Consider the following 18939-nt stretch of genomic DNA (forward strand, 5'->3'; position numbering starts at 1 on the left):
TTCCACGCAAATAGTTCATAGTCATTTACATAAATATTGTCTTTTATGATCCCGTGTTGATAAAATTAGAATGCAATTTTAACTTTTGTTTAAAAAATCCATCAAAAACTTTATTAATTTTCCAAAAAAACAAAGATAATTTGTTTACTGAATCTTAAATTAATCACATTTATTTGTTATTTCATCTATTAAAATAATATTACACATTTTTCTTATAAAATAAATATTTACACATTCAACCAATTATTTACATTTTTTGTCAAAAAAAAAATTAAAAATCGTTCTTATTTATCAGTAACATTACCCAACTGACGAGTTATCTCTGTCAAATTATCAATTTCCATTCGATCAACTCCCATAGCACTTCGCAACTTTCTCAATGTAGCCTCACTGCAACCGGTACTTTTAAGCTTAGCTTCAGCATGAGCAATCACATCTCTGATACATTCCAGTGCAGCAGCATTTTGGGCCAATTTCATTGTAATAAACTTATGACGAAACTTGGACTTGGCCTTCTTGATTTTGTTATTGATTCTTGACTTTCGACACGATTCGGCTCTTTGTTGTTGCAATGGATCACGAACTGATGAACTTGATTCAGAGCCCGATCGATTTGACGGTCTTCGTTCGACGATCACTGGATTTTCAATTAATTTCTGATCTACGAAGCTTGCCTCTTCAGCAGTGTACTTGGCCATGACTTTTTTCATCTCGAAGTCGATGATTGTGTCAACACTTGCTGGTGTAAGATCATGATGGCAAGCTAAAGGTTTTAAAACAGCTTTTTCGCTAGTTGTGGGGTTGAATTTTTGTAAAAATATTCCCGAAAGGTAGTTGGTGGCCTGAATTTGCATTTCGGTTTGCATTTTGAGTAAAAATTTAGTCACTTTTTATTCACTTTTCTTAAAGAACACTCTTTGACAGTTAAGTTGTCACTTCTATGTCAGTTGGCAGACTGTGATGATCGGTTGAGATCCTGTTAGGTTTTATATTTTCTCTTCTCCGCGCAATTTGCTTCTTATCATCCCCACCCTAACCATTCTAAAGTTGTTTTTGTTTACGACAAAATGTGTCATAAAAACAGACAAAAACACATATTTTTTTTATCACTGAATGAACACAGGCTTGAGAGAGGCTTAGAGCAGGTAGCACTTTGCGCCTTTTACAGCAGATCAATTAGTCATTGTAAAGTGTTTACTGCCTGACAGATTGTGTCGTATGCAATAAAAATTGGTTTTTAATCGAGGGGCACACGCTGTGTCTTTTGTTTACGAACAAATAAAAATGTTGTTTGTCTGCCAAAAATTGATGACAGTCACGGTCACAGGACGAGACAACAGACAATATACTCGAATTCTCATTATGATGACTATCTTTTGGAGAGTTGTTGTTTTGATACTTTTCTGGACTAGGGTTTTGTGATGACTTTCTTACACAAACATGTTGTTGATGTGCAAATATGTACATTATTTGAAATGGATGCAATTTTGAAAAAAATTAATGAGATAAGTAATGTTTTTCTAATCTATTGTGTCGTCTAGGTGGAATTTCTAACATCAACAACGATAACAAGTCTTTGAATTAAGAATTGAGTAATTTTTAAACACATTGTTGTTTTTGGTGTTGTTCATGAGGAGACATAATTTTTGTTAAATTGTGAGATAAGCAAGATGCAATTTTTGAACAATGGCAACATATTTGAAACATATGGTGCGGCGGGCATACATATTTATTGTTATTTTTCAAAAACGATGATAAGAATTGCAGAGTCATTTTTGAAAAATGGGGAAGGTGGTGAGTCATTTGTAAGATGTTGATGGATATAAATTCACAAAGTTAAAAACTTAGTTAATACTGGTTTATAATAGTGTTAACGTAATTTCGTTTGACATAGCATTGCTTTTGAGAATAAGGTTTTTTTATCCACCTTCTAATAAAAAAAATTCCATAGTTCACAATCAATGTACATACAATAATTAAATTTTTGGGTAAAATATTAACCCTTTTTTATAATATGTTATTTAATTTATTACGCGGAAGTTGGAAGATGCCTTTTTCTGAACTGGTATAATTTGCCCTATACTCTTCTTGGAAATTGGCGTACGAAATTTACATATAGTTTTATCAGTTTTTTTGTTTAGATCTTAAAAGGATTAAGAGCTTACTTTGGCCAGACATTTTTATGGTATAACGCAAAAACATAATCAGGTAAAAATTATAAAAAGCTTTTACTATTATTGAAATATTTACTCTATTCTTGTATTTTACACAATACCTACCATTTTTTACAGGTTAAATTGAAATTCATCATATTGAAACTAAAATGGGTTTTTGTTCATTTGTGTTTGTGTACGCGTTACCTTGCAAACATTTTTGTGAATATTCACTTAACGTCCAGTTTATGTGAAGAATGTTAATTCGAAAAACATTCATTTTTCTGCATCAAATATGAATTTCTAAACAAAGGTTCAATTTTCCTTCACATAATGTGAATGCGCACAAGTAAAACCTCAAAAAAGTTATATCTTGGGTGTGTTCACGTCCTATTTATGTTCACTTAAATGGAGAATTCCCTGATCATTTATGAACCATAAAAATGATTCGAATGTGTTGCCACGCTACCCAGGAGAAAGGACTCAAAAAGGTTCAAAATTGAATTCATAAATGAAGGTTTTGTTCACTTATGTGAACCAATTATGATTCAGTTCTGAAATGTTTGGGAAATGTTTGCTGGGTACTGTTGGTCTGTGCATGGATTTGTACAGTACACTAAGCCTAATAATGGATGGACTTGCTTGAAATTTTTTACAGATCATTTTTACGTCATTTTATAGAAAGGTATCTGTTAAATAATCCGCGCCTATTTGAAGAAGAAGCCTACTAACACACACGCATGGCATGCCAACCAACAACACCAACCAACGATCGTGTGTGTTTCATTATTCTTCCCTCCCTCTCTTCTCCTCAGTCTTAATAAGATCCTTGAATAAACAGGACGCGCAGTCCAATAAGAACAAGAATTCATTTGTGTTTTATTTATTTATACACTACTAATAATTTACAGTCCACTACAACGGCGTATACAAGGGGGGGGTCACGGGGTCATGACCCTTCCCAAGAACTGAGAACTTAAAAAAGAAATTATTGTGTGATACTGAAATCTCTTGATTAAGATGATTTTCAAAATGTTGAAGTTTTAGAACATGAACGAAAATTAAAAGTTAAAAAATTTTTTGGTATTCAAACAAACTAATTTACCATAATTTGGCGATGTGGTCATATTTTTAGCGAACGCTATTCTGGATTAGGATTATTTTGATTTGTTTGATAAAATATTAGTTGAGCTGTACTGTAGAGTTTTGTAGTTTTGTATGGATTTAAAATCCGAAAAAGTATTATATTCAAAGCTTTTTAAAAGAAATTAAATAGGGTAGTTACACAAAAATCATCTCTTAAGGGCTAGTCACTGCTTACCAGTAAATAAAAAAAGCAATCTTGTTTTTTTATATGATGATTATATGATGAAGTGAATAAAATATCAATTAAATAGGGAAGCTTTCTGTGCCTTGCTGTGTGAAGGTCATACTGTTGATTACATTCGCCATCGGCAAAATTTTAAAGAAGGATATCATTACTCAAATCTTTTTAGTTTTTTTCAATGTTCCAGTTCAATACATTCGTCTGATCAAATTTGGTGAATTTTGTTTGCTTACAGAATATAACAGTGTTTTGTACTAGATTAGTCAACTCTGTTACATTTTTTGAAACAACTATTGATGTGTTAATCATCAATGGCAAACCGATTATAAATACGAATGTAAGCAACCTTGTCTAAGGCAAATATTATTATAAATATTATTTTTAAATATCACTTAGGGCTAATTTTTCAATAGAGTCAGTTAGAGCTTATTCCTAGAAATAAAAGTTTTTTATATTGACATTTATTCTTCTGATAGTCTAACTGACGATTGAAAAAACAGGGCTTAATCTAATAAATAAAACTGAATGTGTTTTATATTGTAAACCGCTGAAAACTGACGAATTCCAAAATATCGCAAAAAATATTTTTTTGTGTTTACTATTTTGATAGGGGTATTTGAATCAGAAACTATCCTTAACATGTGTCGGTGTTAGGTTTTATGCAAACAGCATTGAATTCTAATTTCTTGTAAGAAAACTGTATCCCCCGCGTCATTAAAGTAATAAAATTCCCATACAATTTTAAAACAAAATTTAAAAAAAATTATATTTTCAAATGCATTTTTTTTTACAAAACTTTGCGATTCGTTTGACTGAGGTTAGGAAGTCTTTTAATTCAAAAGTTACCACTGTAACGTACGCTGCTGATGTGAAACGAAAAATCCAATACAAAAATGAAACAATAAAATGGTAAACCAAAAATTTCGTCCAACTTTTCGTTCTGCAGTACGCTGTTCGGCACAACGAAATTGAAAAGTCTCCACTTCTTTTTCGCACACAAACAATTGCCGGGAACATTAATTGTGTGTGGAAAATGACATTTGTGTTTTTACTTGCTCTATAGGGCAAGTATTGGTTTCGTGTCGAAAAAAAATTTGAGGTTTTAATCAAAACCAACATTACCATGATGGAGAATTCCAAAAAAGTGGGTCTCGCAAATCCGTCCGTGCGTCTGTGCGTCTGTACGTCCATCTGTACACATTTCCACAGCCTTAACGCGTGGATGGATTTTCTTCAAATTTGGTACAGATGATTTTTATGGAATTCTAAAAGTTGTTTTTTTTTTGTTTTTTTATATCTCGTTTAGAACGTATACCTCCCATACAAAAAAATACGATATTGCGAATTTCTCGAAAACGGCTCTAACGATTTTGATTAAATTTTGTATACGTAATATTTAAAGCAATGGCAATAAAATTGCATTTTTATTTTTTCTCAAAAAAGTTAAATAACAAAAAAAAAAAATTATATAAAAAAAATTTAGTCTAAATGTCGGCTCTTCTCCAACCTCAACAAATTTTTTTTAAAATTTAAATAGAGGCAGCTCGTAAAATCTACAAGTAAACTAACATAAAAGTGTTTTGAACTGCAAGAGCAAGTACGTGCGACCCCAGTCGTGCATTTTATTTTGTTTGTTTTTGTTGTTCATTTTGTCATTGCATGTCTTTCTGCGATGGGTGTTTACTTTTTTTTTATTTATTTTTTGCAATTTTTGAGTATTTTTCCGTCCAGATTTCGCAAGCATTTCTTTGTCCTTGGGAGACCGACGAAAAATTTCGTTTCACATCAGCAGCGTTCTAGGCCCTAAGGCTTAACGTTAAACTTAAACGAATCTCATACCGTTTTTGTTTGGTTATTTTTAGAACTATTTTCGGAACTATTCGAAGCAGATTTTCAAGTTTATGCCTGCTATCAAAACTTTTGAAAAAAAAATTTTGGCATGACCCCCCCCAAGAAGCAATCCTGTATACGCCCCTGGTCCACTAATAGATTATTGTTCAGTATCTCTCATAGTTTTCTTTAAAAAAGAGGTCTACCCATTTCGATTCAACTTATTTTCTTTATGAAAAGTAGCCCATTTAAGGTCTCTTGTAAATTTTATAATCGGTTAAGAGTAAAGTCATAACATTAAAGTATGAAATTCGAAATTCTTCATTATGTCCAATTATAACATGTCTGCAACGGTTGATTTCTTAAACTCAATTTTGAGTAATTTTTTTTTTTTTAATATTTAAACTAAGTTTATCTTCTAATGAAGCAAGTCAAGATCCCATTCCCGTAGCCAGGCGGGGGCGGGGGCGGGGGCGGGGGCTTTGAGGGGCAATGTCCTACCTTAAATTTGAAATGCCCTACCTTAAAATAGCTTTACCTTGGAAAATGCCCTATATTAAAAAATGCCCTACCATCAGAAAGGGATTGCCTCCAAAAATGCCCTACCTTCAAAAATACTTATAAAAATACCGTACCTTCAATAATTCCTAGCCTTAAAAATGCCCTAATTTAAAACATTCCCTAGTTATGAAAATATCCTACTTTCAAAAATGCTGTGGCTTTTAAAATGCCCTAACTTCAAAAAGGCTGCCCTTATAAAAATGCCCTACCTTCAAAAAAGCTCTAGCTTTAAAAATGCCCAACTTATAAAGATGCCGTAGCTTCAAAATTGCTCCAGCTTTAAAAATTCCCTGCCTCAAAAATACACTACCTTCAAAAAAATGCCCTATTTATGAAAACGTTCGACTTTCAAAAATGCACTTCTTTTAAAAATATCCTACTCATAAAAGAGGCGTTATATTTCTCTTTTATGATATTATAATACGCCAAACAAGTGAAGATATCTCAGATAATAAAAAAAATATCGGAAAGATTTAAACAGTTTTGACAGAAGACAACGTTTTTTAAAGGAACCGGTTATTAAAGCATAACCTCAAAAAAATTTCACTACGAAATAAGGCCCCAATGAAATAAGACCCCAACACTAATTTTGAGGAGCCTTATTTCATTTTTCATAATTAAGATGAAAATGCTAATGCTTTCAAAAAACTTTTGTGAAATTCCGATTATCAAGGACCCAGAATTGTCAAAGTACCGCTTATTGTGGACTCGCTGATGGGAAGTAACAAAATAGCTGACAAAATCGGGCGATTTATATAAAATAAGGTCATGAAAAAGAAAAATTGGAGATTTATTTCATTTTTCCACAAAAGGTCAAAAGAAGTTATTGCCTAATTTCATTTATTTCTGAGGCATTTTTTCATTCCGTTATGGCCTTATTTCATACCCTAATTTGGGGCCTTATTTAATTTTTTCTTCTGGGGCCCTATTTCCAGGGGCCTAATTTTGCAGAGCCGAGTTGTATTGAAATAAATAAGATTTCACTATTTGTCAAAGATTACGCTGTGTGACAAAAACTAACATTTAAAGATTACTTTAGTCAACACTTTGTAAGTTTTGTCAAACACAGTAAAGAGGCCTACTTTGTTCCTTCAATATACCCCCAAAATCTGGATTTATAGCAAACAAAAACAATAGGGGTATTCCCGATTCGATGCAAATGGTCTCGTATCGTTGCAAAAGTGTACACTTTTGTACTTTTGCTATATATAAAAAATACAATGGTGCAAAATTTTTCTATTTGTAGTTGTAGTAGTAGAAAAATAAAATTTAGCAATTTAACACTTTTTTGTTGCACCGGATCGTGAATACTCCTAAAAAAAAACTAAAACTAGTTTTGCTTGCAAAATGGGGATACTAAAACAAATTAAAAAATGAGAGATTGTTCTAAACGCATTTAATTAAAACCTTTAACAAAAAATATAATATATAAAAAAAAATAAGAAAAAGTAAGGAATGTGATATTAAAAAGAAATCAATTAACAAACTAATATTTACTTTAAAGTTTCAGAAGAACAATCAAATCGTAATAATCCCATAGATTAATAATAACATTAAATGATCACAACACCTTAAATTAAGTACACACTACATAATCAAAAGAAATTTCATTTAAATATATTTCAACTTATATTTGGATGCATTTCAACAATTTTGATATTTAAATAAATGAAATTTCTTTTACTTGTGAACTCAATTTAAGGCTTTAATCATTTTATGTTTTTATAAAAGAAGTACCGTTTTCATAATGTGTTGAAGGTACATATTGTGTGGGCCTTACAACGCAAAAAATCAGTTTTACTAATTTTTTGTCTATTTCTCATGATTTTTTTATTTGTGAATTAAGCATGTATTTTGTAAAAAAATCGGGATTTTCGGGATTTGACGGGATTTTAAAATGCGGGATTTCAGAAAACGGAATTTAAAAAAGCGGTATTTTAGTAAACGGGATTTTGAAACTTTTTTTTGGGGATTTTCGAAAAACGGGATTTTAAAAACCGGGATTTCGATACGCTCCCCATTCAGCTTTGTCATTTTTCAACTGACTTGGGTGTAGAATAAGATATTTGGGCCATTTCAGGAACATATACTATATGTGTTTTGATAAAATAAAAACATAGACCTTGTAAGATCAAGAATCTCAAGAATACTGTTTTTCTTGTAAGCTTCATTTTTGCCATTTTGTTATCGATTTAAGCTATACGCTATTAAAAGAACATTTTTTAGTGATTTGGATTAGATTTTGGATAAATGTTAAATTGTGCAACCGAATTCCATAGCATTTTTCGTCTAACTGCTAAAAATTTACTTTTCATAAATGTCTAACTTTTTTTTAGTGATTATTCAGAATTCAATAAATAGTTATCGATTTCAACGAATTATGTAAATTTTTTGTGAGTGTGGGAGTAAGCGGAATGGTGTTGATTTTTTCTGCTATGTTCATTATTCTTGAAAATTTCATGAGAATCGAGTGAGTAGTTTAATTTTTCTATAGTTTTTTCCCCTCTACCATACAAACTGCCCCACTGTGTGCCGTTCCTCGGTTTGTTCGTCCTTGTGTACATATTTTCACTGCTTAAACATATGATAAAATATGTCCAATGATTAGGCACCTAAAAGTGTTATATTTCAAAACGTCCTCTGAGTATAAAATCTTATTTATGTTTTTGTACTTACCACCAGTTCTACCTTTTATTCAAGATTTGATAATAATTTAGAAAAAAAACAGCCAATAGGCCCCTTGAGAACAAAGTTTTATATTATTTCCTTTGCATAAAATACTCGTGCAACCAAGTTTTAAATCTTTGAATTTTTCAAATCGGTTCATTAATGCCTTAGATATGACCAATTGTTTATAACTCATTCTCTCTTTTAATCTTTTATTATAAACAATTGGTCATATCTCAGGCATTAATGAACCGATTTGAAAAATTCAAAGATTTAATTGTCTTGATAGACATCAATTATAATATTAACTCATTTTGTTTTAAATGGCGCTTACCGATTTTGAGATAGTTCCTTTTGTTTATAAAATTTCAGGAATTTGTAAAAACTAACATGGCAGCTAGATTTCTAATGCCTAAAAACATATAAAAACACTCCCATATTGCGTTGATCTTAAAATCTATACTCAAAGTGGGTAAAGTTTAAGCTGAGTAGGGGTATAGTTTTTTTACAAACTAACTCAAAAAATATGGGTCATATAGAAAAATTTATTAGGCTAAAAGTTATAGAAAATTAAATTTTCTACAAGTTTTACTCGTATAATTTTTGTCAAAAATCAAAAATGGCCGAGTTGTTCACTAAAACGTGTTTTACCTTTAATCCAAGATGGCGGCTTTGGCTCAAGGTCGATTTTCCCGAAAAACTGGTTTTAAGCTCTCAGTCCTATGAAAAAAAAATTGCACGATCTAATTTTTTCCATTTGAAATGATTAATTCGACTGGGCTATAACCAGATTCATTAGAGGTTTAGAGGGATAAGGTTTATGCTACTAGAAAGTTGCTGTTGTCGTGGTATGTAAGTTTACAGTGTGATTTGATTGATTTGACTACCAAAAACAAATCAATGTCTAGCGTAAAAATTACGTCAAAATCTTTCCCAAGGTTTAAGTCATTTCATGTGTTCACCCACAAAAAATCCTATCAAAGGGTTGATGCGTAGGAAGGCACTCACACTGAAACACATAACAAAATCAAATACTTGACAAATAAATTATATGTAAATATTGCCCAAGGCTGATAAATATTATAATAATGTTTTAAAATGCTTAAATTTTCTACTTGAATAAACTTATATTCAAATTAAAATGTAAACACAGAACCACAAAAAAAAACACAACTTAAGTTATTAATTTAAACAAAAAAAAAAAAAAGAAAACAGAATGTCATCATCATTTTACCTTAAAAAAATCCCAAAGTCCTGATTATATATATTCAGCGAAACAAACAAAATTGTTGGCCAGAAAATACTTCTTATTTATATCATCGAAAAATATCACCCTCAGAATATTCATGACAGCTTAAGTGTGTGTCCTTTTAAAGCCATGACATAGATGAAACTTAAGAAAATGTTCCTCTTCTTTAATTAAATTTCCCACTTCCACCCGAGTAAACTTTCACTTTTCTCTTGTTTATGGTTGGGAAGTCTCTTATAGGAGTCTAGTATACCCGTAGAAGGAAAACATTTCTATATTCATAAGCCGTGTTGATGATGATGTTTTTTTTTTTGCAAAATTTCAAGCTTCATAGCTATTATGGTAAAGAAGTAGCAAGAAGCAGGTACCTCTTCTAGTGTGTGTGCGTGAAGTTTGAGCTTGATAAAATATTCTGATGAAGAATAAGATGAATAGGGTGTTTCAAGGTCTTATTTTAAGACTGTAGTATTATGGTCTTTTTTTTGGTTTGAGGGACGAAAACTTAATTTCGCCCTTCAAGAAACTAAATAAATAAGAGGTAGAAAAAAAAAACAGAAAACATTTTAAAGTGAAAACAAGGATTTTGAAAAGAAGCAGACAAAAGTTGATTAACTTCACACCTGACTTGGTACAAAATTTTTTAACGACAAACCAGACTTTTAATATTTGAAAATGTTTTCTCAAAATTTCTACTGAAAGTTTATTTCCACTATTAAAGGCATTAAAGGCAAATTAATTATACATATATCTGAGTTAAAAAAAAAACCTCTCGAGAAATACGAGTGAGTGTTTTCAAACACCCTGTCAACACTCTAAAACTGTTTGCTTGCCTGTTACTGACAGATAGAAAATTTCCTCTCTTACGCGAATGTGACACCAGACTCAAAAATACCCTTCGTTAACCAAAATGAACCCGAAATATAAGTCTGAAAATTGTTGGGGAACCTTAATTAACACTTTAACACCAGCAGACTCCTATCAAGCATCAAGCACCAACTCCATTGGAAACCAACGTGAAAGTTTGTTTTTTTTTTTTTTACTTGCTCATGATTTTCAATTGCTTCTGGGATTTTCGTAACATTTTCACAAAACATTGAATTAAATTTACTGGAAATAATATTTAGAACCAAAAAAAAAAAACACATCACAAGAAAAAAAATATATATATAAAAATAAAGGTTATATTAAAGGGTTGTTGGTTTGCTTGACGGTACTGAACTCAAGGGAGAACATTTTAACGAAAATTTTTATATCAAGAAAAAGGCAAAATTGTATACATAAAAAAAAAAATAATGTGGGTATAACTGACGACAATAAATGGGCTGACATAAAATCTTCATTAGAAACCATAATGCCGTAAAAATTTAAGTACCCATAATTTGAGGTGTACTCTTGGGAAAAGTACCATTTTTCATATACATTCTTTTTTTTTTTGTCGTCTTGTTTTTTTTTTTTTTTTGTTTAAGAAAAGTTTTATGCACAGTATTAATCTACTGGATGGTCATTAAAATTGCATCAGCTTTAAGGAAACAAAGAACAAATCTTTAACAACTTGAAATGACATTTAAGTATAAAAAAGTTCTTCTTTATAGTTTCACATTAGCATAATATAAAAATGTGAAAATGCTCAAGTTCTTTCTTAAGAGTAAAGAAAATTAACTTTTAATCTATTTCCTGAAAGAAGTCATTTTTTTCATGCATTTGATATGCTTTGAATATTATGTATAAAATCATCGGAGGTAAAGGTCAAATTAATAATTAAAGAAAAATCCTGAAAAAAAGTAAAAAGCAGAATTATTTACAAATAATAAAATTATAACTGGCTTTTCATTCCAACAAAGATGAATAATCAAGAAAAGAGCCGAACTACCTGCATTAATTATTAAGAATTTTCAACAACAAAAAAGTTACTCATACACCACAGTGACCCAAATAATGCATTTTCAAAATCATCAAACAAAATGGAGTAAGTTAGCGATAGTAACACAAATTTGCAACACTAAATTTTGAGACACACATCGCAGGCTGCTGTATAACTTTTTTATGTTTTTTTTTCAGGCTTCATAAAAAACACACAGACTTAAATTTTTGAAAAGCACTAAAGTCGAAATAGAGTTATAATACCTTAATATTCCAGATAAATCATCGTTTACAAATATTAATAAATATAATGCAGGAATGAATTGTACGTATGTATGTAGGTACTGTGTAGCTAAAATGTTGTAGAATTTTATGTAAAATGGGGAAGCTAAAATAATAATCCGATTTTTCCAAAAGAAATGAAAAAAAAAAACAGCATAAAAACTATAAAACTCGTATTTTGAAAGACAAATTTTTGTTCAATACAAAAAAAATGTTATTTCACTTTTTGAGAAAAACTGAAAATGATTTTATTGCAATTGCTTTGCGTATTATGTATGCAAAGTTTTATCAAAATCGTTAAAGCCGTTTTTGAGAAATTTCGACTAGAACATTCTGTATAGGAGGTTCACGTTCTAAGCGATATATAAAAGAAATAACTTTCAGAATTCAATAAAAATCTACCGTACGAAATTTGAAAAAAAAAAAAAAATCCTTGCAACCGTTTTGTATGTTGAAATGTGTACAGATGGACGCACAGACACGGTGGTCTTGAAAACGCGGCAGGTTTTATAAAAATGGATCCCAAAAGTAATGATGCAGATTTGTTCGAAATGATCTCATGATTCCAAATTTGTAAATTTCAAAATCGTACCTGATCCCTTTTTTGAGTTACAGGTATTATACATATATAAACATTTGACTTTGAATGGGGGAAAAAAAATTAAACAAAAAACAAAAGCACATTATAATTTCCTATACCTTTTTGGAAAGCTAAAACATACTCCTTGAATTTGATGTTTATTTGAAGTTGATTGAGTAAATAGTTTTTGAGAAATTTAATTTCAAAGTCAACATTAAAAAAAAAAAAAAATAATTTTTGTAAAAGTTAATTTTTTTTAAATTTGGTACAAGCTACAAGATTTTTTAATCTTTAAAAATAGATGCAAAAAACTATTCTAGTTTTTCAAAAATGGAAAAAAAGATATAGCCCAGGGAAATTAGTAATTTAAATCGCATTTTTCGCGGGACAAAATTTCTTTCATGGAATGTGTTCGGGTGGTTATCCTTATCATAAAAGTCAATTTGTTGGGAAAATTGGAGGTTGGGAACAGCCGCCATCTTGGAAAAGAGATTGGTATCGTTTTTATTGAATAGCTCCATTGTTATTCATTTTAACAGAAAATGACAAAGGTAGGACTTATTAACAATAAAATTATCTAAACAATGATATACAAAACAATTCCGTGAGTTGATTAAATAAAATTTTATAGTTGGTCAAAGTGCGGGTTTGTATCGCAAGGTTGGGACAAAATGACATTTTTTCATATATCTGACGAACTTTTGATTTGTTTGGATAATTCTTCAAGAATGAATTGTAGTACTTATAATTACCTATAAAATGAGCCCACAATCGTTATTGTAACCATCGTATTGTTCAAGTAATCTAACTCCGAAACTCTCCATGTACTAGTCAAAAGTGAGAAAAAAGCTAGTTTTTTGCTAGTAGGCCGAGAAAATTTTGGGAGTAGAGGTATAACCAAAATATAAGTACGCAGTTTTGCTGCCATACTCGTGTTAATGTCGATTTCAAAGGTCTGACAACTCTAATTTTGGGCTTTATACGGTTTTTGGGGGGTTAAATAACCTAAGTTTTCCAGTTAACGTGAATGGGCTAAATTTATACTATTTGAAATTATAAATATACAAGCTGATGCTCTATTATTTTTCCTAAATCTGGACACCTCAATCTCTGCGATCGGGTTAATAGAACTCACGATATAAGCTTTTTTAACTAACCATATCAGGCTTTTCAATTCAAATAAACAAACAAAAATCTAAACAAAAAAAGCTTCTAAAACATAATCGTATAAACGGCTTATATATAGTTCTATTGGTCACATCCTCAAGATTGGGGTGTTCAGATTTAGGAAAAATAATAGAGCATCAGCTTGTATATTTATAATTTCAAATAGTATAAATTTAGCCCATTCACATTAACTGGAAAACTTACGTTATTTAACCCCCCAAAAACCGTATAAAGCACAAAATTAGAGTTGTCAGACCTTTGAAATCGACTTTAACACGCGTATGGCTGCAAAACTGCGTACTTATATTTTGGTTATACCTCTACTCCCAAAATTTTCTCGACCTACTAGCAAAAAAACAGCTTTTTTCTTACTTTTGACTAGTACATGGAGAGATTTGGAGTTAGATTACTTCTACAATACGATGGTGACAATAACGATTGTGGGCTCATTTTATAGGTAATTATAAGTACTACAATTCATTAATGAAGAATTATCCAAACAAATCAAAAGTTCGTCAGATATATGAAAAAATGTCATTTTATCCCAACCTTGCGATACAAACCCGCACTTTGACCAACTATAAAATTTTATTTTATCAACTCACGGAATTGTTTTGTACATCATTGTTTAGATAATTTTATTGTTAATAAGTCCTACCTTTGTCATTTTCTGTTAAAATGAATAACAATGGAGCTATTCAATAAAAACGATACCAATCTCTTTTCCAAGATGGCGGCTGTTCCCAACCTCCAATTTTCCCAACAAATTGACTTTTATGATAAGAACAACCACCCGAACACATTCCATGAAAAAAATTTTGTCCCGCGAAAAATGCGATTTCATGCCCATATTTTGACTAATTTCCCTGAGCTAATAGGCACTTTTATATATGTTTTATTTTGTTCCTAAGGAAAAATTTGTGTAATGGTTATTTAATCAACTGATTTGTAAGTTCTAATCACACTTAGCGTGACTCAGAATCAACCCCAAAATCGTAGTGGCATTTTGGATCCTTTTTTGAGGTTTTTTTTGTTCATTTTTTGTGTAAGTGTTTTTTGACATTTTTAGAGTATTTTTTTTTTAAGTTATTTTTATTACGTTCTGAATATTTCAGGATTATTTTTAAAAGAGTTATATTATAAAAGATACATTTTTCCTTAAATCTCAAAAACTAAGATACTTTTAAACATGCGATTTTTTGTTTTTGACTTAAAATCAATGAGAGCATTGATTTGTGTAAAATAATTGTACCCTATATTAAAAACAATTGAATAAAATAAACTAAAAGAAAAAAAATATTTTTTTCTAAAATAATAACTTTAAAATTAAATTTCTCAAAAACTATTTACTCAATCAACTTCAAATAAACAGCAAATTCAAGGAGTATATTTTAGCTTTCCAAAAAGGTATAGGACATTATAATGTTTTGCTTTTTGTTTAATTTTTTTTTCCCCCATTCAAAGTCAAATGTATATATATGTATAATGCCTGTAACTCAAAAAAGGGATCAGGTACGATTTTGAAATTTACAAATTTGGAATCCTGAGATCATTTCGAACGAATCTGCATCATTACTTTTGAGGTCCATTTTTATAATACCTGCCGCGTTTTCAAGACCACCGTTCTGCAGAGCGACGACGGACGCGATGTTGGCTTCGAAATTTTTTTTTGACAAGAAACCTATAGGGGAAGTGGGGGCAAGACCGCCCCTTAAGTGTTTGATTGTCTTCAAAACTAATAAAATAATTAAAATAAAGTCTTAGGCATAGTTTATACGCTCTCGATTAAATTTAAAATGTCCATTAAAAATTTGAAAACTGTCAAATCGCATACAAATTTTAAAATTGCCCTTTTTAAATGGTGATTTTAAATTTAATTGAGTGTGAATAAATTGGGCGTTAGTCCATTTAGTTAATTTTTTACTGTTGGAACTTTCATTATTATAAAAAAAAATAAAAAATATTAAACAAAAAATAATAAGTTTTGACAAAACATCAAACAAAAAACGGTCTTGCCCCAACATGGGAGTAAGACCGCCCTCTAAAATTTTGTTGGTAGAAAGTCTCTTTTGATTTTAATATATCCTATATTTTCATTAAAAATTTTATTTTTTTTAGTGTGAAAAATGCAACCGACTTTTCTTATGAAAGATAACAATTTGATGAAAAATCACAAAATTTACCGTAACTCTTTGGCGTCTCAACTGAACTTGCTAAATCTTACAGACGTAATCGATCATATCAAAAGGCACCAATTTTATATTGCAAGTGGTGCCAATTCTACTTTTTTTCATACAGAATAGTACAAAAACGGTCTAGCCCCCACTTCCCCTACTTGCCCTATAGTAGCAAGTAAAAAACAACAAACGTGTTTTCGAAATTTTATAATTTTAATTTGCTGTTGCTCAAACACTTCTGTATATACAAAATTTTGTTGAAATCGGTAAAGTTATTTAGGAAAAAGTCAGAATTCAAGAAAACGGTTCTGTTATAACTTGTTCAAAAAATATTTTTCATTTTAAAAATGGGACCTTAGTTGTTCATTGTTTAAGCCCATCGTTATAGCCGTTATTTAGAAAACCAAGCATTTCCATATAATTGGTCACAAGACGTCCCGTTAATATTTGGCCCTAAAAATACAATTTTTTAACCTCTAGAGAATCTGCCAAAACTTAAACTTAAAACTACAAAGTTTGAGGAAAATCGCTTTAGTGGTTTTTGGCCCCAGTAAGTTGATTCAACCTAAAATTATTTGAGGTCGATATTCACAGGCCCCTCATTCGGTGAAGCTGAAATGACGTATCGTGAAATTTTCTGTGGAAATAAAAAAAAGAATGTTTAATTGCAAACCGCAATAAAACATTGCAATATATTGATCTACTTAAACCATTCTACTTAATTTAAGCTGAGGTCCCTTCGAATACCATGAAAACTATCATATTTTCAAGAAACTTAGTTGAATGTTTATATGAAAGCTATGCTGTAGTCAAAAGCGTTTATATATTGCTTAAAACTTTAATCGCTTGCGTTATCTTGATGATAGGCAATTTATCTTTGTATTGTCAATCATCATTGAAATCAAGAAATAAATTTGTAATTTATTGGCTTTCATATAGTTTACCATAGGACATTAGTGATGGTGCTAAAAAAAATAATTCTCAGAAAACTTAAAACTAAAGTATAGAAGAAAAAACTCCCATTAACAAGTTATCAAAGATGCTATATAAGACAACACATTCAACAAGACCAGAACAAACTCATTGATTGATTCTCAAAAAGTACAATAAACTTATATCTTTTTTCATCCCCAAATATTTATAAATAAATAAAACTTCTTATGCAAGAGAATTTCAGATTTCCTTCTTTCTTTGACAAAACTGGCTGGAAATAAAACTGCCACACATAAATTGGCTTAACATTGAATACGTTAACCTCTCCCATTTATATATTATTTTTCATTAAAGTCCCATAAAAACGACGTTCGCACATCTGTTGCTCAGTAATAAATAATCTCATCCTCTCAGCCTTGTGACTTTGTGAGTCTCAAAAGTAAGGATTATGGCCTTAATGACTCCAAGGTGATGGGTAGTTATATACAAAAACATGCCTGAAAACCGTGATGGGGCTGCAAATGCCGGCAGGACTTTTATGGTAGGTATAACTACCAACATTCCATCCGAAAAACAAAGTTAGCCTTTCATTAATAAATTGCTCTTTAATTTGTAGTCATAAAGCTGGCTTGAGCTCCTTTGTGCCACAGCAGCATAGCTGAATTGGTATTTTGAAGGTTTGTGTGCTCTGTAAAGCCAAAAACAACAACGAAAAAACAACAACAAACACCAGCAAACCAGAGCAACAACTAGTAGGTCCCTATACAAAAGAAAGAGTTGTCAACTTTGAATTATTCCTGCCACGAAACTCGTGAAAGCATCGCGGTACAAAACTTTTCGTCGTTCGAATAAATCGGTTTTTAATTATAATTGAAGTTTTTTTTTATTTTTTTTTTTTGCTCTCTCATTCATACTTGGCTTGCTGGCTTTATGTTGTGTATAGGTAGAGGTCTTGCCGTTTTTGACTTTCTGCTTGAACTGCAAGTGAGACATCAACTTGAATTACAAATGAATTACTATCCAAGTGGAATCAGGCGTTTCTCGTAATTTCACCATACATATTATTTTGTTCGTTTAAATTGATTGCTATAAAGAAATATGCCAAACTTAGGGACGGTATGAAACTTTTTCACAGGCATACAATCTTTTTTTTTAGTCTCCCCGGTGGCATATTATATACAATGAAGGATTTTCATTTCCCATCACATTCTTAGAAAATTGCTGTCGTGGAATTTAATTCCCATGCCATCATCACATCACATCATGGATGGCAGAGAGGCCAAAGTACACAGGTTCATACTTCATACATACAATGCGGTTCAAAAGGTTAGATATAATAGCAGAATTGTATTTAAATTTTGTTTTTAGGGTTTAACTTGTTGTAAGTATTTTTTATTTTAAATGGCGCCCGGGTATCACATTGTTTTTTCAATTTAATTAACAATTTTGTTGAAATCCAAGACTTCCTCTAAATCTATTGGGGTGGGAAAAAAGAGTTACTGAAAACCTTAAATATAGGATATGAGGAAAATCATAGGAAAATAAATTTCATATTGGCGCCCAACGTGAGTCTCTAACTTAAATTAAAATTCTTACCGCCTATTTCAATATAAATTACTATCTTAATGCAGAAACACCTTTAATTTCAACAGCACATGCTAAATAGGCTCTAAATCAAGAAAGTATATTATAAATGGCGCCCGGGTATAAAACTTTTAAATATAATTATTATAAAATGCTCAAATTGAACTCCTTTGAAGTAATATTCCATTGAAATTATCCAAAAATTTAAAAAAAGAATCGAAGTATTTAACTCTTTATAAGGGAATGTGTGAAATTAAATGGCGCCCAATGCGAGTCAACTACAGTTTTGTTTATTGAGAAACAAAATGACAGAAAAAACACTCGCGCTTTGGCTTTTAAAAAAGAAAATAGATGGGAATACGTAGGAAACTAATTGATAGTTGAGTTTGGGAACTTAAATCACCATAAAAAACAAGACTTCAATCGAAGGATGAAACAAGTAATGAAACGCCATTAAATTAGTCCCCACCCTACAAACAATTTTGCTTCTATAGAGCTTTACAGAAGCAACGGTAGCATCTGTAAAGCTTTATAGAAGCAAAGTTTTTCGGGCATTTTCACATTTTTTT

At 30.8% G+C, this 18939-nt stretch overlaps 1 protein-coding gene across 1 annotated transcript; it reads right to left on the reverse strand.

Moving 5' to 3' along the window:
* Nucleotides 1–139: 139 nt before the first annotated feature.
* LOC129911777 (protein sisterless A) lies at nucleotides 140–1224 on the reverse strand. Its single transcript, XM_055989690.1, has one exon. The coding sequence runs from the start codon at nucleotides 864–866 to the stop codon at nucleotides 285–287; it is 582 nt and encodes a 193-aa protein (XP_055845665.1). The 5' UTR covers nucleotides 867–1224; the 3' UTR covers nucleotides 140–284.
* Between the last annotated feature and the right edge of the window lie 17715 nt (nucleotides 1225–18939).

The sequence above is a fragment of the Episyrphus balteatus genome, chromosome 2 (genome assembly GCF_945859705.1).
Source record: "Episyrphus balteatus chromosome 2, idEpiBalt1.1, whole genome shotgun sequence".
NCBI classification, from domain to species: Eukaryota; Metazoa; Arthropoda; class Insecta; order Diptera; family Syrphidae; genus Episyrphus; species Episyrphus balteatus.